The sequence below is a fragment of the Camarhynchus parvulus genome, chromosome Z (genome assembly GCF_901933205.1).
Source record: "Camarhynchus parvulus chromosome Z, STF_HiC, whole genome shotgun sequence".
NCBI classification, from domain to species: domain Eukaryota; kingdom Metazoa; phylum Chordata; class Aves; order Passeriformes; family Thraupidae; genus Camarhynchus; species Camarhynchus parvulus.
In genome coordinates, this window is record NC_044601.1 from 52,901,069 (window position 1) to 52,925,817 (window position 24,749).

Genomic DNA, 24,749 nt, shown 5'->3' on the forward strand with positions numbered 1-24,749 from the left:
CAGTCCAAAGTGAGACCTATTCTATATGAATATGAAAATCTAAAATGTCTAAATGATGCATTTAGTATAAATCAATTAAAAAAAATTACACGTTTTCTCAGTTTTAACTTTTTAATGGTTCACAGTGTTAGTTTAAGCAACACATTGCAAAAGGTCAGAAAGAGTACAACTCTCCATGCAAAATAAACAAGTTATAGAAGCTTTCTTTTCCAAAGCATGTACAAAAGGCAGCCTTCCTTTCTGGAATGCATTGAGCCCACTTCTAGCATTTTGCTTTTTCTGAGAAAATAATGGGGAAAGGAAGCAAAAAAATGAGGAGAGAAAAGCAGCATATCAATAGGGAAGAAAATAAAGTGGGATAAAAAAGAAGGATATAGTTACCCTCCAGAACCTAAGAATTGTTACAAGGATAACCTAGCCAAGCCACCCAGCAAGAACCTCCCCTTTCTAATGATCCCTTAAAGATTGCATTATTTTCACTTTTCACCTGTCTCAAACATGCAACTCAGAATATGCAGCTTTCATGTAGCTGCTAAACAATTCCTAGAAAGGCCCAAAATATCTCTGCACGTGTTTATTTTTAGATATTGTGATATTAAGACATACACTGAGATTTAAGGGAAAAAATTGCTGTGATGGAATCAGTGAGCTCTGAGCCCGGGTAGACAACAACATCACTGTAAGTGAGAAGTGTAGAACCAACTGAAGAAGCAGAAAAAAACCCACTGACCTAACCAAAGCTTTGTCCTAATTTCAGAGTATGACTCACTTAAGTGAGCAAGGGCTTATAAGAGCAAACATATATGCATTTCATCTTGGAGCACTGTGGTTGAGAAAAGTGATCCAACAAACAGAAGAGGTGGAAATCAGTGTTGCTGGCTAAAAGAACATTTGCAGAAATTGTTTTCCCATCCTTTCTTGGCAACTAGAGGAACATTGTTCTAAGTTAAAGCAGCTTCCAAACTACAGAAAAAGATCCTAAATGCAAAACTTTACACTGTTTTCACCAAAACAATACAAGTAATAGCCACGGCATCCAGGGAAAGGCTCAGCCTCCTCATTCACGCATTCACACTTACAATATATTTTCCATTCTTCCACTCCTCCTCCTGCACAGAAAGGAAACACTTTCTAATCCTATTCACATTTGTCTCTCGTTTTTCTATCCCCATAACTCCTGTATCTTTTTTTACCCTGAAATAAATCTGTAGTTGTGCAAACTACAATCATCTGTAAACAAGACTGATTACATCAAGTCTCTAAATACTGTAAAAATAGCTCAAAGTCTTAAAATTGCCATATACCCCATATATGTCAAACTGAACACCCCCTTCTAATACAATTAATTTGACTCTCTATGTTTTTGTACCTGTTATTAAGCAGAGTATTTCACTAAGAGGTTTACAATAATGGCCTCTTTCTTGTTAAAAAATTAGTGTGATTGAGTGTTTTACTGATTAATTGCTGATCAGTAAAATGAAAACTATAATTAGATTTATGATTTAACAAAATCATAAAACAAATGACAAAAGTTATATCCTTCATGTAGAAATACCTAATCCTAAATCAATTACCAAAGAATATCCGGGAAGAGTTTACAGACTTAGTGTTTTTTCATTACCTCCCTGAAAAATAACTTCCTAACTCAATGCTTATTCTAACACAATGACATATTTAGTTGATATTTTTTTCAGTTCAAAATATCAAAACCTCAGCAGGGAAACACAGTTTTAAATTGAAACAAATTAGAAGGACAGAGCAAGAAGATAAAATTGCTTGTTGAAGGATAACTTCTTAAGTTTTGTTTCTCCCGTTTGTTTTTACGAAACAAACAGTAGAAACAAAAACAGCACAAAATGTTGAGGACTATTAAAACCATGAGAAAGGAAAGGAAGCAACATAGGAAGCATAACACATTTTCCAAAATGCAGGTAACATAGCAAGTATACTCTCATTAAAGACAAGAAACTATAAGCCAAACTATTAATTCAGGAGTCAGGATACAAAAAGACAACTCCTGAAATGCAGAAAATATTTGTAAAACAAGAGGAGCATGATATATAAAACCAGATGAAAAACAATCAAGGGAAATAAGAACAGGAAAGTAGCTCTGCTCCATGTAACTGAAGGAAGGATTTGGCAGATTCTGACTCTGTTCAAGTCTGTCCATGTCTCTCCATCAGAGCTGAGACTTAGGAACTGGTTGTGTGGGGAGCAAGAGATGAGCTGCTTGTACTGCTGGATGCTCCTGCAGAAAATATCAGTTTGTTTTAGCAGGTTGATATAGGAGAACTAAGAAGAAATAACAAAAGTTATTTATTTTGTCTCACTACTGGCATGTCTGGTGAAAAAAAAAACCAAAACAAACCAACAAATACTTCAAACACTCACACTGGAAGTGAACTCTGACATGCACACACACAGTGTAAAAATTACTTCACAACTATCTGAAGGAAGAGGGTGCTCCCATCCAAATTAACCAAGCTCAGCCACCTCAGAACACGTGACTGCCAGTGAGCAGCAGGGATATCTCACAGGAGAACTTTACAATGGAGCTCTCTCACACTACTGACCTTTGGCCAGCCTGAACATGTCCACTGTTATGTAGGATTGTGCCAGAACATTTGGCTGAAAAGGAGGTAAGGCACCTGACTGGCTTTTGCATTCATCCGTACTGCGCTCTGGCAAGCTCTCAGAAACAAGGAATTCCCTGGTTTTAACTGAATTTTTAAGATATGGATTGAACAGTGCTTTTTCACTGAAATCTTCCAGCCTTAAAACTTCCTCATTGTCATTTTCTTCATTTTTAATTGGATTCTGCTGGGATCCACCCAAATCATTTGCCACCACTTCTATGGGCTGGACTTCCTTCACTGGTATCAAAGCTGAATGCATTTGACTTGTGGTAAATTGATCAGTAATTATATAAGGCATGGATGGGGAAAAGCTTTTAGCAGCTTCATTCTCTTCATTATGCAGTATCTTTTCATTTCTGTTAGTTGTGCCTTTTGTATTAATATCAGTACATTCAGAAACATGGTTTTCATAATTTATTAGTAGGGATCCTTCCTGATTTTCTTCAGGAAAACAATATTCCAAAACATTTATTTCTTCAAAGTCTACAGTTTTGGTCTGAGATGACATTCTCTTCAAAAATGAATTATTCTGTCAATATAAAGAGATAAATTGGAGAGTTAGAAAGGGATAATTAATGTATTGGTTCATTTTTCAATGAATACATTATTGCTATTTGAGCTCTGTTTAATTCATAATTTCAGACTTGCACCAGTAAAGAGTTTAGATGCTTTTCAGATGGGAAGCAGTTACATGGGAATGAGTACTAAAAAGGCAATGTTATTCTGTCCATTTGCTAAATGTTTTCATATTAGGTTTTCTGTACGTAATGAAATAATGAATTTTAGTGAAGGCTCAGAATCAGGTTTGGATTATGTCCATGTTTTCTTGTCTAACAAGACATTTTTGAGAAAAAAGTTTAAATCCCATTATGCACAAATTACACTTTCTGTGCAAACCTGGTCAACTCCACTCCATTCAAATAAACATCGAAACTTTAATAAGGAATAAATATTCAAAAAATAAAAAGACAGAGCTATTAGTACAACCACATACCAAATCTTACTATATGTTGCAATACTTTTTTTGTGGAGAAGAGAGGAGGTATGCAGATGTGGAAACCTGATTTAATAGACTCAATAGCCTGTGAAAATTTAATTTACTTCATTAAATGAACCATAGCCACCAACCACTTTGTCACTTCAAAACATCATTTCACAATATCCTATAAGAATTAGATTAATACACTTTATGAAGATGCATCTTCCCTGTTATTTTGGAATACTACAAAGAGCATTTTGTAGCACTTAAGAAGAAGAATTAAACTCAATAAAGGGGGGGGAGGGTGGGTTTGATTAATGAAATGACTGCCAGAAAAGGATTTATTTTCCTTCAATTTGATCCCTTCTTTAATGCATAAAATTCCAACTACTACCACAGATGAAGCAAGAGGCCATTCCACTGCAAGGCTTTCTTCAGGATTTGGTATATCAGGCCAGCAAACCTTTTTAAACCTATAATTGAGAAAGGAATTTTAGCCAAATTATGAAAGAAATAGATTATTAAAAATTAACAAATCACCAGAAATTCCAAAAACTGCTGAAGTATCAAACTTTCCAAAAGGTAGTGTTTTCTATATCAACAGAACACTTTTCAATAAATTTTTTTCCCATACACTGATTTTTATTACAAAAGATCTCAACAAGATCTCTTGGGTTACAGAGACATTGCAGAAAAGCCATTTTATATTATATCATATATTATGTTTTATTGTATTATATTAGTCAACTAAATAGTATATTAAATAAGAGCATGCCAAAATAAGACAGTATGCAAATTCTGTCGTGATCATTTTTCAGGGTGTTTCTTCAGTGAAAATCCACCTCAGGTGGATTTGTTCAAGGAAAGTGACCCTAGCCCTATATCACATTAGAACTACACTGAGTTCCTAAATCAGCAGATAAAGGATGCTCACTCATTTAATCACTCACTGACACTGAGTAGAGAGGCAAGGGAATGAAAACCAGTCCTTAGCTTGACTTTTCTCATGGCAATTTTATCTACACAAGAATATAAACATTCTATTGCATCTGAAAGTATTCTTCAGGAAAAAAAAAATTTCTTGCTATTGTAAAAATTCAGTATACTCAACACAGATGAAGATGTAAAAGGGATGGAAATTATTCCTTCAGTTGCCCTTACTACCTGATGCTTCTCCACTTGACAACAGTATTGGTTCCAGTAGCTTAGAATGCCCCAAAATAGTTCAGATTTTTAACCTTCTCATCAGCCAAACAACTCAGTCACTTTTCTTGTGAAAATATTTTATAACCTTAAAAAAACCCTCATAGTCATCTTTGGAATGTTACTGGATCCCCATGTTCAGAGAAAGAAATTTAAAATCTGTCAGGGGACATCCGTGACAGCAGATTATGAATCATGTGCAGATACGGATCCATATTCAAGGATCAAGCATCCAAATGTTTTCACAGAATGTAATTTCTAGGATTTTCCTCATTCCTTTGCAGCTCAAGAGAGGCATCATAAACTAGTAAGAGTCATAGTTATAGGTAAGATAAGCAATAGGGGCTATGTCCTAGTACCATCCTAGCATATTAAAAGTGTCTAGAAAGCTTTAATTCCTGGAATTATTAATTTTTCAGAAACTGACTTTAAACTTGCTACCCTCACTTAAATGACCATGGAACTGCAAATGGCATGTATGCAGCATTTTACATAAACTGATGTAGGTGATACGTAAATCTGTTTCTCTCATTTATTTTGTTTCAATTTACTAAGCTTTCCAAAATTAATACTTATTTTCGGACTACAGCACATAAACTGCAGTCAAAGTATAACCTGTACACTTACTTACTTGTTACTTCAATTGCTTGTTTTCTATTTAGACATTGGTTTTGAACACAGCAAAGGCATTTATAAAATAACTAAAAATCCCCATTTTACAGGTTAGTTTTAAATGGTTGCATTCAGTTTTAGCCAGTAGGAAATATACTCACGTGTGCTTTTTCAAAACGCATGTTATCCAAAGGCCTATCAGACATAAAATGCTTATCTCAACAGGTATAGCAATGAAAAAGATATCTTCTTTATCTTTGGACAAAAACAAAGAAATAAAAACCAAAACACCAATTAGTCCACATTGTTGTTTCTTCAGGTATTCCCTTAAGACAGCTAATTTTTAATATCCAAGTCACTTAATTAGCACAATTCTAAAGAGCTCTGTCAAAACTAGGCAAAATTACTAAGAATACTGTAGGATACCCATTCCATGATGAGTCAAAACATGAGTATTTAGAATCCAACAAGCCACAGTTACTGAGCCAAAAAAACCAGGTTGTGATGAGACTTTTCAGGATGTTTCAGGAACAGATTTATCACATTTTAAAATGTCTTTTATTTAACAGAATCACACAGTAATTTAGATTGGAGGGGGTATCTGTAGATCACTTCATGCGACTTTAAACCTAGATCAGGCTGCTTAGGGTCATACCATGCCAACCTTTGAAAGCAACCTAGAATGAAGGCTCTGCCACCACTTGGTCACCTGTTATTTTATGCTCACCTAAATCTGCCACTTCTACCAATTACAAAAGGATAAAGAGCAAATTGAGTGCAGGAGATAGATTTTAAACTACAAAAAAAAAAAAAAAAAAATTACTCCGCAGATTTCTGAGCTAATTTCCAACTACCAGAGTACCAGAGGCATTTAGGAATATACCAAGAACATTCTTCCTGAAGCTGAAATGAGGAAATGTCTGAGCTTCTGATCTGTTGCCATTATACCTTGTCAAATCTGGCTAAAACAAATAATCAAAGATAGCAAAAGGTATTTCCCTACACACTCACTGGCCACAATCTCTGCACTCATTTTCCAGTTAAGCTTATATACCAGAACAGGTGAAACACAATGTGTGTTTTTTGTAAATCTCTCAGATGGAAAAATCTACTTTGTAATGGACTGTTAGGCATCCCATCCCATATCTGATAGCATACACACTGCTGCTTCCACAAACAACCATAGTACTCCACTGCTTTACTGACAAGGAAATGAAGATTTTTGGGGGTGACTTCTCATTCTGAGGGTTTTTTAGTCTGTGAGATTGTCAGTGAAATTAAGTTAAATTGAACTACTGTGGCCAATTCTTCCTTGTTTGGTTCAACACTACTCAAAAAACAAACAGAAGTTGACAAATGCCTAGACAACAATGCCCTGTATTTCTTATTTCCAAGCCCATTTTTTAAAATGTAAATAAGTAACCTGGATTATTACTTACCCAGTTTTAAAGTCTTGAAGGTTTTTGGCTCTCCAATGGTTCCCCCAGCTTTGTTGCTTGCCATGATCTGAACAGTATATTGTGTATTAGCCTGTAAGGACGTCAGTCTGTATTGTAGAACATCAGAGTTCACTGTTTCATCTTTTTAGGAGATTTACATAAACACACAAAAGTAATGTTATATCAGGGAGCTGTACACTTATTTAGCAACTTCCGCAATAACAGATCACAAACTATTTTAAAGGTAACTTGAAATACAAAGCAGCCTCGCTAATCCTTTAAAAGATGAAACCTAAATTACTGAAAAATATTTATCAATACTACTTAAAAGTTTGAGGCAAAAACCTGAACCATTATGTATTTACTTTTAAAAATAAATACAAATATTTTTGCTAATATTAAAGATAGGTGAACTATGTTCTCCTGCAGATTATCAATGAAAATTGATAATCTGCAGGAGAACATAGAAAAGAAAGTGCTTTGAAAACTTTATTTCCTCAAAATAGTTGGCTCATAAATTAGGAACTTCAAATAATTTCTGTAGCTTGTGAAATTCAACTATATTTCTACTACATGCAGTTAGACACTGATCATCCAAACGAATGTCATCTATCAGCACTGGGATACCACCCTAATAAAGTCAAAGGAAAGTCAAAATCAAAAGGAATTCTTTTCCAAGTTTCAAAATGCTTTTATGAATAGAACTCTGTTTCCAGTGCATTTTCTGGCATTGAAATTAATGTAATGTGCTTCACCTTTAAATTTTTTTAAGCATAAAAAATCCTACTAACAGTACCAAATGCATCTTCATATAAGAAATTACAGTTACTAAAACATTTTCTGGTGCATACCATCAAAGACAACTCATTTCCTCAGTCAGTTCTGTTGAGAAAGACCCAGGAAATAGTTATGCTGCAATATGTCCAAAGTTAAAATAAACTGAGTTTCTCTTAAGTCAAGGGTGGGAAAGTGAAGTTCTAGTGCTGGAAGGCCATTAGTGAGGTCACCTTGGCACACACCCCCATATCCTACTATTATCAAGAACACATGACATCAGAGAAGCCTCAAAAAATATCAGTACAGCATTTTGCCATTTAAATTTAACTCCCTTGAATTGTTATTTACAACTGTTTTTCTAAAGAAAATAATCTGAAGTCCTAAAAGGGACACAGCCTGCTTTACATTACAAGTAATATGGAGAAATACAGCTCTGTAACATGAGGCTCCATATCTCACAGATGACCCCGCACAAAGCAGTCAGCATTAAATTACGCAGAAACCAAGATAACAGGAAAAACTGTGTGCAGATGACTAAATCTCACAGAAGTAATTAGCGTTCTCTTTCACATTTAAAAATTACCAGGAATTGCCCTGGTCTGAACTGGATACCCATCAGAAACAAGCATCACAAGATCTGTAAGTCTGAAAACTTCGCGAAAGAGATTGTGCTAGGTGCCTGATAACAATGACATCTAAAAAAGGATGGGAAAAAACAATTCTGAAGCACTGAATGATCCAACAGCTTTCTTCATAAACCATATAGGAAGAAAAGTTTAGGTCACCCAAACACTTTTCATGAAAGCTTCTGCTGAGATTTAACCTAAAGGAGTTTTGAACAGATACCATTACACTGCCAGATTGTATGGACACTATTCCTGAGGTAGAGATTAGGAGTATGCTCAAATTTATGCTATCGGCCTCTAGACCAGAAAAACCATGGCAAGCACAGAAAATCAAATGCATCTGAAGAAACCGATCTAAAATGATGTCCATAGAAACTATACCTTGGCAGCGTATTTTACTGTTATTTCCAAATTTGCTTTTAATATAAAATTGACACTAAAAATACTTTAACAGAAAATTTCCACCATATTTTTCCAGAAACTGAAGGCACATCCTTCCAAGACAATTATGAAACTTATAAATTCACTGGACCCTCATGATCTATGACTTCACACAGAATCTATGATTCTCCAATCTATCTCAGCTCCTCTACTCCTGTCATGACTTTTTTCGTTGACTTTAAAGGTGCGTCAAGATAGAAGAGAGACTGAAAATTTCATAACTCTGTTGGAAGTATTGTTGTTTTATGTGTACTTACTCAATTCTTTTCCATCTTCAGGTTTATAAAATATTGTATAGTTAGTGATAAATCCATTTCTTTTAGCCTTTGAAATCTCATTCCACTTTATTGTAACTTCATTTTTCCCCAGAATGCCTGTATCAGCCACAGGTCCTTCTGATGGCTCTACAGAGAAGCATTATGAAATAGCAAAAGTAGTAAAATAGTCAATAGTATTATCTGCCTCTGTTATTTTACACATATCAGTAACGTAAGAGAGAACATATGCATGCACTATAAACTTAGTGCTTTGACAGTCCTTAACTTTTCTCTCTCTCTTTAATGTAGGAATTCTTCTGATAAAACTTCCCCTTACCTATTACAGCATTTGCATAGTTTTAGGTGTTATTGTATTCAAATACTTAATGTCATTATTGTTACAACATCAGGGAGAGTTCAAGAGGAAAATTATCCTCTGTGCACTCCTGGGGGGGAACTCAGGTGCAAGGCCACTGCCTTTGCAGGAGGTCTCTGGCTGAGCTGGGGTTCAAGTGGCATCTCCTGCACGCCCAGCATCCTCAGCCTTGCCCATCACACTGAACAAAGCCTTTCTGCTTACACAATATCATCTCACACACATTGTTCGTAACTTTGTGGAGACTTTTTGAAGAAAGAGTTCTCTGCGATGCAGTTTTAAAACTTCCTTCCCATTCTCTAATAACCTTGAGCGTTGTCACAGCTACCTAAAAGCAGGAAAGCACTCAAAACCCAGTTCTGACTGTTCTAGTAATTATTACTCAAACCTAAAATACTCCATTGCCTCCCCCCAGTAATCAATGCTCTTTAGTGGTGCATTGTACTATGTGTCCATGCACATTTGCATAGACACACACACCAATCAACATTTTCACATGGAATCTTAAAATTACTGGTAAACTACATCCTTATAGCTGGTTGTATAAATCACTGAATTCACAATAAACTTCTATAAATAAAGAAACTTTACCCCTTCATCTTCAAAACACTACTTCATCCAAAGTTTCTATCCAATTACAAGCGCCATGTCTTCTTAACATTTTTTATGTGCAAGACCGCAAATATTTTATTACATTATAAAATCTAACAAAAAGTAGGCTTTTAAAACCAGCCATTTCATTTTATGAGTAGAATTTCCTCATATATTGACTGACAAATGTAATCAAGCATTAAAATCAAGTATAATTATAGATCTAAATGAGCTTTTAAACATTGAAGAGATAGCTAGTTTAAAAAATTCTTTCATGTTCATAGCTACACTCTTTCCAAATGCTTTGTATACAATATATAAACTTCACAAAAAATTAGTGGGTGCAAGCAGCAATGTACCTGTATCACAAGATGAATACTTTCTTATAGATAAATTTTATTCCTGAACAGAACAGAAATTAGGAACCCTAAAACCTGGGGGTTTTTCCACCACCTTCATCTCTTTTTCAAATAACAGTAGTACCACATCACTCAAAGATAATACATCCTGAGAAACAGACTACAACACACATTTCACAACATGATTACTTTAAAATACCTACTTTTTTCTTCAGCATAGATTTGTGTGTAAGATGGAGCTGCTACATTACTTCCATCAAGAGGATACACCAAGATGTTATAGCATATAAATGGTTTAAAGTTTTCTATAAAGGAAAGAAAATAATATTTACATGCAATTTCTATGTGATATTACTACAATGAAAATAGACTTCAGTGATTCTTCTGGGCCACTTAAAACCCAGAATATTCTATTATTCTTATTTCTACACTGATGTTCTAGTCATGCCAACTGCAGATTTTCTGACCAGCCAGACTCAAGTACCCACTACTTACAACAGTTCCCATCAGCTCTGAGAGGACATACTTGTAGCTTTACATCCCCTGGAATGAAACCAGTGTAAAGGGATTCCTAGATCATTCCTCTCAAGCTCTGCAGCTTGCTAAGCAAGAATAATGGCTATCAACAGATCCCTGCATGATATCAGCTTTCTGCTGCTCTTTCATCTCTTACACCTATTGCAATGGCCATTATTTATACATTACCCCAGCTGGTTTTAGCTGGAGTTAGTTTTCTTCCCAGTGGCTGGCATGGGGCTGTGCTTTGGATTTGTGCTGAACACAGGGCTGATAATACAGAGATGTTTTTGTTATTGCTGAGCAGAGCTCACAGAGCCAAGGCCTTTTCTGCTTCTCCTACTGTCGGTGGTGAGGGGACTGGGGGTGCCTGGGAGGCTGGGAGGAGACACAGCTAGGACAGGTGACCCCAGCTGGCCAAAGGGACATTCCAGACCATGTGGCATCATGCTCACTATATAAAGCGGGGGAAGAAGGAGGAAGGGGGGGCATTTGGAGTGAGGAGTTTGTCTTCCCAAGTCACCATTATGTGCGATTAGGCCTTGCTCTCCTGGAGATGGCTGAACTCCTGCCTGCCCATGGGAAGCAGTGAATTCACTCCTTGTTTTGCTTTGCTTGTGTGCAGGGGTTTTGTTTTCCCTGTTAAACTCTCTCCATCTCAACCCCCAAGTGCTGCTGCTTTTACCCTGCTGATTCTCTCCCTGATCTCACTGGCAGGGCAGTGAGCGAGCAGCTGCCTGGGCTTGGCTGTTTGCTGGGGTTAAAGCACAAGAGTCCTTTTCGGGGAGCCAGGCAGGAGTCAAACCACTGAGATGATGACAGATTTGATTGGTATGCACTAGACTGAACTCACAGCTGTTAGTGCTGTTCAGCCAGTGATAAGCAGGCTCCTGCACTTGCCACGGGGCTCGCTTGCTCGAGTGGGTATTAGAGTCTAGTTAGAATTAGTAGGTGCTTTTTGCTTCTGTTGCTTGCTGTAGTGCTGCACTGCTTAACACATTACTGATTTGCGCCTGAGAACATTTTGGTAACAGCCATGGAGATGTGCCAGGGCAGTGCTGCTGTTTCTGTGCTGGTGTAGTGGACAGGCTGGAACTCCAGCGTGAACTTGAGCTGAAAGGAGTGTGATGTGGGACTGAGTCCACTAGGGAGCCTGCAGCCTGTGGAGTACTCCGCACTGGAGCAGGTGGATCCTGAAGGAGAATGTGACCTCACAGGGGAGCCATACTGGAGCAGTCTGGGGGTAACTGCCCAGTGGGACGGACCCATGTCAGAGAAGTTCAAGAAAGACTGTCTGCCATAGGTGGGAACCTACACTGGAATAGGGAATGTAAAGATTCCTCTGCAACCTGTAGTGAAGATCATGGTGAAGCAGGCCGTCCCCCTGCAGCCTATGGAGGATAACGATGTCCTCCCTCTAAAACACATGAAGGAGCATGAGCTTTTCCCATATTCAATCTTTTATTTTGTCGTAGATTTCTCTGATAGAAGAGTCACATCAGTCACAGGCCTCCCTACTGGCATAAGATCAAGCCACAAAACTGCTTTAACACAAATTCTTACTTAGCCTAATCTTACATGAGAGCAAGCACTACCTTCCATGTTGCATGAAAATTTTTAAGACTAAAAATGCTATTACATTAGCAGCAGAGATTTCAGTAAAGCATGTAATAATACTGTTATGTTTAAAAACAGTCTGGGGAAAGCTGAATGAGTTCATCCTTATTTATTCCTTCCAATCTACCTATAAGTACATGTACATCTGTACATTGTTGCAGCTGTAACTGGATAAACATACTTTTGTTATTTTTCCACTCTGTAGAATTTGATACATATTGCCATGATCTACCAAAAGGGTCCATCTCCAATTCCTCATACCACTCAACCACATATTTGGTTGTTTCTGGTTCAGAGGTTATCCACTGCACTGCCACTTCTTCATTTGTTGTAGAGGTCACCACTTTTTCAATCATCTGAGAGGCTAAAAGTTTAACAGAAAATATCAGCAATTCTGCCTTCAAAAAAGCTTGAAAAACACATACAGAATTGAAGAACCAGTCCCTCTTTCAGAATCCAAATTTTACAGGGTGTAAAACTTTATAAACCAAATTACTACCAATTTTGCAGGTAGCTTAGAAGTAATTTTGATTGAGATGACAAAGGCAATAGAACAGGAAAACAAGTCAGCAAGGTCAAGAATGACACTGAGGCAAAAGTGAATTCTGCATCAGCCGGCAGAATAGAGGTAATGAGAGTCTGAGTGAAAATCCAACTTGGAAAACAGAAGCAAAAAAGACCTGATGAAGCAAAGAAAAAAAGAGATGCATCTGCTGGGGGAGGAGCACATCACAGCATGGAAAAATCAGAAAAACCTTTGTGGTGGGATGCAAAAGTGGACAGGGAGGTAGTCAGCAACCTCTAGGACAAAATTACATTAAATCTACATATCCAGTTTTCTGATTAGAAAGGGAATTTGGTTGAGCAAGTCCAGGGGGACACTTGCACTTACATAATGAACACTCTTATTAGAAGTGATTCAAGTGTGTCAAATACAACCTGTCTGTCAGATCATGGCTGGCAGCAGAATGTTGCAACACAAGGCTCAAAGCAGTATCAGAATTAAACATAAGAGCCAAAGAGCAGCTCTTGTGCCAGATCAGGCCAGCTTCCTAACCCTGGCAGTGGGTGGGATGGGTACTCTGGGAATGCATATGAAATGAGAATGAACACAAGGCTTCTCTCCCTGCTTCCACTAACACAACTTAGAGACTTCTATTTATCATATCTTTGAATGATTGTTGAACACTCTGCAATAGTGCCCTGTGGTAACCAATCTTCTGAGCTAACAAAGGGATCCAAAATAATTGGGTAGCATTCCATAAATTTATTTGGGAGGTGTGAAGTTAGGGAAAAACCTAAACCAACCAAAAAAACCCTCAGAAAGTAATGCAATAGAAATTCAATAAGACTTCACAAAGTATTCATATCTTAATGTATCTCAAAACAAAACCCCCAACAATAATTGTCTATAACAGATATATAATATATGATGGCAAAATACAACAAGACATAGATAGATACATATGACAGAAGCCCCAAGCATAATTCTGCTTCACTATATCAGAACTTAAACAGATGTAATGAAAATCACTTTTTCATTAATGTGAAAAATATGACATTGAGAAATCTTACATTTTTCATCAGGGGATGGAATCCTCAAAATAGCTTCAGGAGACTCTCCAGCAGAGTTATAAGCAGTGACAGATATTATATGTGCCTCTTCATTTAAAAGTAAGGTTATTTTCTGTTCAGTAGAATTGTTTGTCCTTTTATGTGCAGCCTTGTTTTCTGGAAAATACCGTATTTTGTAGCCTAGAATTCTCCCAGAAGGCGGAAAGCTTTTTAATGGCTATTAAAAAAATACACAGTAGTAAGTGTTACGCAGTGTCATCTGCACAAGCAAAAATATCTGCTGTACTGAAGATCAAATTACAAAACTATTATACTGTATTTAGAAACGCAAGGTATTTTCTTCAGGCCCATCTTCAGGACAGACAGCCACAACAATTTCCTTGATGGATTTCAGAAGTCAGATGCTGAGATTTGAAATGTAAAGAGCCTTTGGACACTTTACTAGAAGATTAAAGTGAATTTAAACACATCTTTGGTAAACTGGATTATTTAAATGCAGTTTAACAACTTCCAATGAGATTTTCCAGTGATCTGAACACAATTAAATGCTCCCTTTCCACACAGATTACAAAACTCCATTCATCTACCATCCAGTAAACAAAAGCCTTTTCAATTCTAATTTAGTTCAGTGAGCTTTTTTTCTGATAACATCAAATGCCTCTGGCAGTTATGTCCTACAACACTGAAATACTTAAATACAACATCAGCTACAGGATATCAATATGATTACCAATTCACAAAAAAATGTATATACCTTCCACATAAGATGTACAGATCTATTTCTAGATGAGTGTGAAGACTCAATTACTCTCCACAAATCCACTTTTCCTGAAGGAGCTGTTTAAAGACAAAAAAAAATCCGCTTGCAATTTGTTGCTATATTAAAAAGATTGTTTCATATGGTGAAAACAATCAAAAGGTTTCTCTAATATGGTGAAAAAACTCAAAAGGTGTCAAACATAGAGTCTAAGAGAAACTTACTAAAAGTAAGTTTTATCTTCTGTAGTACAATGCCTTTTTTTCCTAATAAGGTACTTCTTTATTTCTATAAGCTTCCTGCTGCTTGCTTTTATTTGTTCAGTTTTAGAGTCTCCCAGAAGTGATTTTATAGTCTTGTTTTAAAACTGGTATTTTGATTTCTCTATTTATAATTTATTTCATTGAATACAAATGCTGCACTACTTTTCTGCTACTATCTTACTTTGCTTTGTTAAATCTCCATGTACACTCTTATGTTTCCCTCTCTTCAGTGTCGACTCATCTGTTTTCTTCCTTCGTCCCATGTTGTTTGAATCATTTTTCAAGTCTCCTCGAATACTTGCTGTTATCATTCTATCTATTGTTAAACAAAATACAAATATTCTGTTTAAGCAACAGGATTCTAAACTCAATAGAGGATAACAGGCTGTAACTAAATCCTAATGCCTCCAAGTATAATAGAAGAAAACTTCCACAGGTAGGCAGCTTACCATTTTCTTCTGTACTTTCATTTTTCTCTCCACTCCATCCACTCCAAAATGCTGACTCATTATTGACACACCGAATGGCAACAGAATAGTCTGTGGAGTCCCACAGACCTGTGAGATTACATGATCCTATATTTTTCTTAGAATTCAGTGAGACATTGACAAATTCCTGGAAATAGGAACAGGAACAAAAATTATTTGATATAAAATTTAGTGCAGATATATTACTTATTTTCTTAAAAAAACAAAGAAGATGCAATTTTTGTGTATACCACCTCACTTCTCTGAAACTCAAGATTCCTTGTTTTAAACTCCATTTTTCTGTGTAGCACCTTTGTTCCTCCTGTAAAACTCCACAGTTTGAAACACTTGATCCCAAACCTGTGGCTTGAACAGGGTGCAGTTCACATGGGATTCTAGAGCAGCTGTGCACAGAAGCTGCTGGAGGAATGCAGTTCCCACTGGTGGGAAGCAAGTGGTTATTGCTAAAGCCATTACTACAATTATGTCCTACAGCAGCATCCTGGGGGAAGCAGTGATTCCTCACAGTTTGTGAGTCAGCTGGGTACTTGTTTCCTGTCTTGTTCATATTTTCTGAGTTAAAAGGCCTTCTAGCTGTTAGCCATAAAAGAGTGTAGCTGTGGGCTGCCCCAAACATTATCAGCACAGGATTAAAATGAAAAGGTAAATGAAAAGACAAAAAATTCTGGTACCAAGAGGTAAAAAATAAGATGAAGCCTGTTAGTGGTGAAGGAAGATGGGTGTATAAGAAATAAATTATGTTATCTTTTCAGAAAAGTAATGACAATGCAAGGAATTTCTTTGTCTTGAAAGGAACCTCACTCACTTCAACACCCCCAACAGGGCAAAAACACAGTGAAGAAATTCTTGGCCTCCATCAGTTGAACCTTAGAATCAAAAATGAATCAGTCTATAACAATGCAGACTGTACTATAACAAATATAACAAATGCAGACACTCACTCATATGAACACCATAATGGGAAGCGCCTAATGTAACTGAATATTTTGGTCTGTTCTGATCTCAAGAAACTCACTGTCAAAAAATACCTGCTCCTATAAGAGTGAATTCAGGGGTCTCCAAACCACCGTAGGTGATAGATTCTGCAACAAATCTAAAATTAAAAAGGCTCCAAAATTATTATCAACCTCTGGCAGAACCAGACATAGAATTGGAGACACCTTGTACTAGGTTTTAGTTACTTGCCAAAAGGCTGTTAACAATATTGCATTAAAATCAGAAACTTAGAAATTTAGTATATGCAAGAACAAAAACATGTCACATGTTTTTCACTCAGTAAAAACAGTTCACACCAAACTATTTAGACTGGTTTGGTCAGATAACTTCAAAGGCCAAGAAGATGTTTGTCATTTGTGCAAACATTTTTAGTTAGGTTTTTTGCGGGGGTGGTTTTGGGTTGGGTTTTTTTTTTGCATATATGTGCTAACAAAGAAGCAGCTCCTATGTCTTTACTAGTCATGGATAGCTCCTGTTTCTTCTGAAATGTCTGTGTGAAAATGCAGGTGTGAGCTGAGGAAGCAAATGGACATAGGCTGTATTTGATAGAAAAAAAAAACCTGACAGGCGATTTCTAATGCAGATGCTGAAAACTAGACAAAATACACAATAAAGCTGTAGCCCACCAAGGACTATGAGGTCCTTTCCAAATGTTGAAAACATAAGGACCTCACAGAATGTGTCACAAGGATCCAGTGCCTTGGCTCCAAAGAGATAAACATCTCAAATAGGTCTTTTAAACAATCATTAGTTTCATTCCTAATACCCCAACTGGACCTGAGCCATCCTGCCCATCCAATCATCCTGAATCCTGAATCCAGGAATTAGTATGTCATATTTACAGGAATGATGCTTGAAAATGTGAGAAAGATGCTAGTAAGAAACATCTTTAATATTATAAATGTTTTTAAAGCTCCGATGACTACTTTGATGAATTTTTCTCTCCCAAAATTATACATGTGATGTGTAAAATAGTAAGATCAAGGCAGACACCTCAGTTCAATGGACTTAAAAAAACAATCCAAGAAACTTGGCCAGTTCTTTAATTTGGAAGAAGAAACAGTACAATACAATCCCTTCCATATTGAAGACCATAGGAATAGATAATCTGAAATATGCAAATACTGGGGGTTTTACAACCATTTCATTTAAGTGTCAGAAAGACAAACTATGAAAAGAACTTCCCTTATTTTTCATCTTGCAAAATTTGTATTTTCATTCACTTTAAAATAAATTTAACATCATTCCATATCAATCAGATTCAAATGCTGCAGTTCTAAGTGAGTGCTGTTTTCAACACCAGAATGCAAGGGAAAAACAAAATATTGTTACTGAGTGCATGTAATCCCTTGGCCTAGGGTCATCCCTCATCCTTCCACAGAGTAATACTGAGAAACACAATATGTATCAAAACAGACAATGACCAAAAGAAAAAGGACAATTAAATCTAGAAAACCAAACCATGTTCTTAAGATCATGCACCTCTGGTAACATTCCAGTAAAATAACAAGGTTATTATCATTATTTCAAACACTTGTTGCCTTTTTTCAACTTAAATTCTTATAATGTTAAGAAGTTAGTCACAAAGAAACTGCCATGCAAAAGAAAAATGATGTAACTTACGGTAAAGTTTGAATACAAGTTTCTGTATTGAACCTGGCAAATAATATGTTTTAAAGGGATAATCTTCTCAGGCATTTTCCAGGTTACTGTAAGTAACTGCTTTATACCAGGGATTTTTTTAACTGAAAGTATTTCAGGGGGGGCAAATTTCTCTAGAATGAAGAAACAAAAACATTAATAGAGGAAAATGCTTCTATAAAAGTTCAGAATTTCTCTGTCTGTGTGTGTTCCAAGAAGTTAAATCCTTATCCCAGTAACACACATCCTATTAGAGTATTCATGTGATGGTTTATTTTATAGACATAATTCTACATATGGGAAATTATCTGTAAGAGAAATTGCATATTAACTGATTTAATTACATGGAATTTTGAAGAACCTGGTCTAGTGGAAGGTGTCCCTGCCCACCCAAGCCTTTCTATGATTCTGTGATTGTATTCACAAACCTGCTCTCAAATAGATGTGCAGACATCTTTCATTTGTATCAGCACTGAAAAATATTACCCAGAGACAACAGCAGAGAAAATAAATGAAGCAGAGCCGGGATGCCAAAGACAAGACTGAACTGCAGATAAGGAAAGAATTCAGCTGGAAATTATCTGAGGGGGAGAGAAGTGTAAAGGAGACAATGGGAAAAGAATGGACTAACAATAAGAAAAGACATGTCTGGCATAGAGAGTGTAGAAAGTAATGAAGAGTCACAGTAGATCTGAATGAAGAATAAAGGATGCGAGTGCTGCAGCAAAAAGTATTCCGTTATAAGGGTTACTGCTTAACTACACCACCAAAATGAACAGAGGACAAGCACAGGACAGAGGGAGAAGAGGTAGACAAAATATTATTATTGCTCCTGTGTGCAATTATTACTGCACACAGAACATGCGGGTTTTTTTAACATTCCTAGCCAGAAAGTGGAATAGCAGAGCATATGATGGGTGGCCCTTGAGAAATTTTAATACCACTACCCACTGCAGCCAGGTGTTGCACTGATACTTGGTATCACTCAAATATTAAAGTAGAGCCCCAGTACCAATTAGTTTGACAAAAAGTTTTAATATATGGCCTTTACTTCTCAATAATTAAAAACGTTGTCATTTATAGTGGATATATCAGACATTAGCCTAAAGAAATATTGTTGCAGTTAGACGTTGCCTAGCATGAACAAGACTCTGTCATTTCTCACCACCTCACAGTAAGATCAAGAAACTGCTGAAAATTACTGCTGTAACACCAACCAGTTGGAAGAATTTTACATGGAAAGGTCATAAATTAAATCTTTATTGATTCTTTTTTAATTACCTATTTTTTGCAAAGGTATGGGGACACACTCTGTTAAGGATGCACCCAAAACATTTTTAGCTTCCACTTGAAAACAAAAATCATTATTATAATCATTGTCAGGATAAAAAAATGAACACGACTCTGTTCTAGTCGGGCAGGTTCTAACTGAATCTGGAGAAGACATCCTAAAAAAGAAAAAAATAAAAGCAGTTAGAAACAAAAGGATTTTCTTAGAATAATTCAAACAAATTGTTAGGCTATTATTTATATATCTTTGAGGATGCAAGACTTTTTTACCAGTGAACATTTTTAGATGACATGTTTGTGCAAACAAATTCCTTAGCTAATTTCCCTGCCCCCTTGTACCAGCGCTTTTGTAGTCACATGTTAACTCAGCTAGGGAGATACCTGGATTAAAACTTATGTTTAGATTTGGCTGGAAACAGTTCTGCAATCCAATTCACTTTGTGGTTAATAAGAAGTCTGTGCTTATATAGGAAGGAATAATACTGAAATGTGCTTTCAAAGGCTGTTTTAACTTCTGGCTTCACAAAAGCAGCTAAGTTATAAAAGATAGAAACACCAGAAATAGTAAGAAAGTTCCATATTAAAAAGATGGAAGATTAAAATGTCAAAGCTAAAATGGAGTTAAAATTAGAAAGGTTTTCCTACCCTACCATTGAAATTACAAAGATAGTATACACTAGTACAATATGAAAAAGTACCCTCCAGAGTCGGAATTCATTCCCATTCTCAAGAATAACTTTAGGCATTTTAGCAATCTCTTCGTGAAGAAATATCACCTGGAGTCTTGGTGAGGCAGAAAAAGAGCACCACCAGAAGCAGCACTATAAAGGACAGACTGACAAGCGCATCTGGGACAAATCTGTACTACCACCTTCAAAATCCTACCTGAGATCTGCCTTGGAACAACACCGATTTCACCATTTTCACAGTCACTTATGAAAAAGCAAGCTCCTAACCAACATTCTTTCAACATAAATTGAAAGAATCAAGTATCTGTGCTTCTACACTGGAAAGCATGAGACCACATAATTTGCAAACAGAAATCCCCAAGCAATCCAAAAGGACAACTCTGGATTTTTTGACTGAAACCTTATGACTCCAAGGGTCACTAGGTTAAATGCTACTGGAGTTAAGCAGAATGCTGCAGTAAAGCAGTGGCTTAATGAATTTTGATGGGAATTTTTTAAAGCAGACGAGAAACCAATATTCTTATGCCCCCAAAATTAGGTTAGTTCATTACACAGAAAGTTTCTGGGAAACTCTCCCATAAAATGCCTCCATTCACCATGGTCACTCAACTTTCAATCTTATTAGTAATGTTACTTCAAAGAACAAGTGGATATCAGCTCTAATATAAATATTTCTCTAGTGAATATTGGTTGAGAATGCCTATTTGTTTTATACAGCATACTAAAAAGGTATCAGACAGCAAGTATTTTCAACAATTACCAACCCTGAATTAATCAATTAAAATTACTGACAAATGCCAAGACTCCAATCTTGGATGATTTCAAGTTTTCTTTAAACAGAAGTCAGGATGAGAGAGGAAGAGAACTGGTTGCCACACGCCAGCAACCCAGTACCCAGTATATCTAGTACTTACAGTTTTCGGTAAAGAGTATAGTTCGTTGTAAGACTTGTTTCTCTTCCTGCATTCCAGGAACAGGTAAGGTTAACGTCATAGAAATAAATGCAGGAAATATTTTCTGGAATGTCTGGACGATCTACAGTGACAAAGGTTAAAAAAGGCCCAGTAAAAATAAGTAACTTTATGTACACCTGATTTTGTTGGTCAAAAGCAGTTATGGCAAATGTCATTCAGTGTCTTCATAGCGCTTCATTTCACCATCCTCACTGCCCTCGGAACTCCTCACAATACAAAAATCAAAACCACTCTTTCTTACCCTGAGGAGACAGCAAGATTTTCTCCAACTATTTCTCAGAAATACTTTACCAAGTGTGCTAAGTGTGCCTAAAGGCAGTAATTCTAACTATCATATATCAAACCACTGCATACACTGTCTTGAACACTAAGTGTATGCACACCCCGTCTCCCCTCTGCAACACATGTGTAGTTTGAGGTGAGTCCAGAAAGTAAGAGGAAAACAAAAAAACAGCAAAAACACACACAAAAAAAAGGACATTCTCTGACAGACAGAACTCCTTTTGGTTCTCTCCCAGAATATCTAATTTTTTACCCTATGAAAAACCCAAATCTAAGAAGCATGCACAGCCTAAAGAGTGCAGAAGACAAGTTCCTGGGAAACAGATCTGCGTGACCCCGAAGAGATCACTAATTCTGGACTCTCTTTATCTTATAAGCAAGACAGCACAAAGGAAACAATCTTCTGCAATCTCTATCGCGTGAAGTCATCCATAAAAATATAACACCCTAAAAGACTTTCTTGTTACAGCTCAATTTCTTTACTGTTAGAAGAAACTGGAGTAGAAGAAAACTGTGTCCAGTGAAATCAACTAGCTGACAAAGCTCTCTTTTTAAAACAGTATTTTTTTGTCCCATCTAATAGAACTGTCAAAAGATCTTTCTTTTATCAACAAGCTTACAGCACATTAAGCTTTTCAGATATGCAAGACCTTTTGCTGGATTTTTTTCTACAGATGTTTTGCTTTTATTGCTTCTTTATTAGAATGGGACCCCAAGGCATATATTAAGAACAGAACAGAATTTCTAGGTTGGAAGAGACCTTTAAGATCATCGAGTCTAACCCATCTTCTACACCTCAACTAGATCATGGCACCAAGTGCCAGATCCAGTCTTTTTTTAAACACATCGAGGGATGGTGACTCCACCACCTCCCTGGGTAGATGATTCCAGTATTTGATCACTCTTTCTGTGAAAAACTTCCTCCTTAATTCTAGCCTGTATCTCCCTTGGCGCAGCTTGAGACTGTGTCTTGTTCTGCCTGTTGTTGCCCGGAGAAAGAGACCGACCCCCAGCTCACCACAGCCACCCTTCAGGAAGCTGAAGAGAGTGATAAGGTCACCTCTGAGTCTCCTTTTCTCCAGGCTGAACACCCCCAGCTCCCTCAGTCGTTCTTCATACGGCTTGTGTTCCAAGCCCCTCACCAGCCTCGTTGCTCTTCTTTGGACACGCTCAAGCATCTCAATGTCCTTCCTAAACTGAGGGGCCCAGAATTGGACGCAATACTCAAGTATAATACTTAGTATACTCTGGGCTTAATCTGCTCAATAAATTAGAAAATTCGGATACATATTTTAATGTTCTGCATAAGAGAGTGGATTATAACTTCTTTAGAAGTGAGAATTAGAGAGGAAATCCCCTCTGGAGAAAGTTGAAGTTGGCTAGGCTAGAAAGAAGATATAACCAAAGGAACAGACCCACTACCTTTGGAACTCAACGGAAAACTCCAGCTTGGCAAAAGTCAGGGTCAGAGAGGTTACAGACCTGTGTCATTAAATAATGCTGGTAATTTCATGCTTTATTTCAGAAAAAAATATGCATGTGTGTATAAAAATATATGTATGTATATATATATACTTGAATACATGTGTTTGAAAATAACACATGTAACCAAAAGTAGCTGTTTTAGAAGAAAAATCATTATACTAAGTTGTTAAAAAGAGTTAAGATTATTTTTTCTGCCTTTTACTTACAGCCAGATTTAACTTCTGTGTGAACCAAAGGTAGTTCCTTGTCCGAGTACTTCATTAAACATTCCACGTAAGCTGTGCTGTAAGTGAAATTATGGATGGTTATATTAGATACAGTCTTATTCACAATGTTATAGTTTTCTGGAGCAATCAATTCATCATTCAATTTCCAAATGATGTGGTTTGCATTTCTCTGTGGCATGTAGTTCTTTCTAAGAACACAGGATAGTTTCAGGGACGATCCTCTTTCAATTTCAGGAGATGAAGGAAAAATGTCAGCATCTCTGATGGAGTTTTTATCTAAAAACAAAATCAAAGACATCACTTAGCCATACTCCTCTTAAAATACTAGTGGAAAAATAGTAAGTGTTTTGTTTTTTGTTGGCTACAGATAATTAATTTTTTTCATATAGAATTCAAATAAAATGCCCAGTTAATCATTCAAATCAGACATTCCTGTTTGAAAATGCAGTTCACATTAATTACTGTATTACAACAGGTTTTACATTAGAGTGATGTTTCAACAACTTCACAGAAGTAATGAGGAAGTTTCCATTCAGATACTTTTTTAATAGCCCTAAATGAAGAAAAGAAAGGCTTGTACTTCAAGCCCATTTTTATAAAACATTCCTATCTGTAAAAGCTATGCATTTTATCATTAATACTTGCATAAATGCATACACGCATTTATCATTAATACTTGCAATATCCAAAAATACATTAAACTAGTAAGACTAACATTTACAACTAAGCTGCAATATATTTCAGAACTCTTCAAAATTTTATTTGGAGAATGTTATCTTTTGGAAAAACTTCTTATGGCAAGACAGTTGCTAATAATCCAGAAACATACCTGCTACAGAGCTGCAGAGCAGGACAAACATCCAAATCAAACTGCTGAACATTTTCCTTCTCAGTAAGTATGGGCAGAAAATGCTGTCATAAAATAAAAAATTTAAATGATGTTTTTTATTTTTAAAAGTGAAATGAAGATGCCTTTTTAATACTTTGTTAGCATTTGTGTCAGAGTTAATAATGTTATTCAGCTTTTCTCACTTGTATTCAAGTGAAGTATTGCTTTGTCTAAGTGTTACTTTCCTGAACAATAGAGAAATTTGATGCAGTTTTACTAAGACAAGTTGCACACATTTATGATAAAAAATAGAAAGATAAGCACACCTAAAACATGGCTGAGGGCAATCCAATCCACACAAGTGTTTAAACTTCCAAAGATCATGCAAGTAACTAGTAAGAAATGTATCTCCATTCACTTCACATTCAGCCTGCCTAGTCTTTTCCAACCAGATTCATCCAGCGAATTCTTTTGAAAATGAAGGCTCCTACAGGAGAAGGAATGATCTGCCTATCTTGTTCATCACCACCTAGTAAAGAAGTTGTTCAGAAAGTGGACATCAGTCCAGGTCACCTTTCACCCAAAAGAGGGTGAATTCATATTGATTTTTTCCCAGTTTTGCCCTGGCAGCAGACCTGAGTGCACTCTGTAAAGACAAAGGAAGACACCTCTCTTTGCCTTTCTTTTTGAAGAAAAGAACTACTGAACCACTGTGCAGCCAAAAAACCTCAGACTCTAGGTTAAGAAGGAGGAAAGCAAAGTAGTAGACTGATTTCTTCTAAAAGGACAGATGAATCTAGCGTTCCATATGAAAAAATTACAAA

At 36.5% G+C, this 24,749-nt stretch overlaps 1 protein-coding gene across 3 annotated transcripts in view; it reads right to left on the reverse strand.

Moving 5' to 3' along the window:
- Window positions 1–24,749, reverse strand: part of IL31RA (interleukin 31 receptor A) — a 35,427-nt gene continuing 10,678 nt past the window's right edge. Inside the window, exons 2-18 of one of the 3 annotated variants that reach the window (XM_030969403.1) lie at window positions 23,926–24,008; window positions 23,076–23,372; window positions 21,043–21,163; window positions 19,431–19,597; window positions 18,132–18,283; window positions 15,474–15,639; window positions 15,206–15,340; window positions 14,759–14,841; window positions 14,005–14,221; window positions 12,611–12,793; window positions 10,500–10,601; window positions 8,971–9,117; window positions 6,870–7,010; window positions 5,592–5,685; window positions 4,013–4,088; window positions 2,574–3,165; window positions 1–2,248 (exon numbers count right to left, since the gene is read on the reverse strand). In XM_030969403.1, the coding sequence (XP_030825263.1) occupies window positions 2,193–2,248; window positions 2,574–3,165; window positions 4,013–4,088; window positions 5,592–5,685; window positions 6,870–7,010; window positions 8,971–9,117; window positions 10,500–10,601; window positions 12,611–12,793; window positions 14,005–14,221; window positions 14,759–14,841; window positions 15,206–15,340; window positions 15,474–15,639; window positions 18,132–18,283; window positions 19,431–19,597; window positions 21,043–21,163; window positions 23,076–23,372; window positions 23,926–23,977 (2,781 nt within the window). In that variant the 5' untranslated portion in view covers window positions 23,978–24,008 and the 3' untranslated portion in view covers window positions 1–2,192. Of the gene's footprint in view, window positions 2,249–2,573; window positions 3,166–4,009; window positions 4,089–5,591; window positions 5,686–6,869; window positions 7,011–8,970; window positions 9,118–10,499; window positions 10,602–12,610; window positions 12,794–14,004; window positions 14,222–14,758; window positions 14,842–15,205; window positions 15,341–15,473; window positions 15,640–18,131; window positions 18,284–19,430; window positions 19,598–21,042; window positions 21,164–23,075; window positions 23,373–23,925; window positions 24,009–24,749 lie in introns of all 3 variants that reach the window. The other 2 variants (XM_030969402.1, XM_030969404.1) reach the window with 2 other exon arrangements.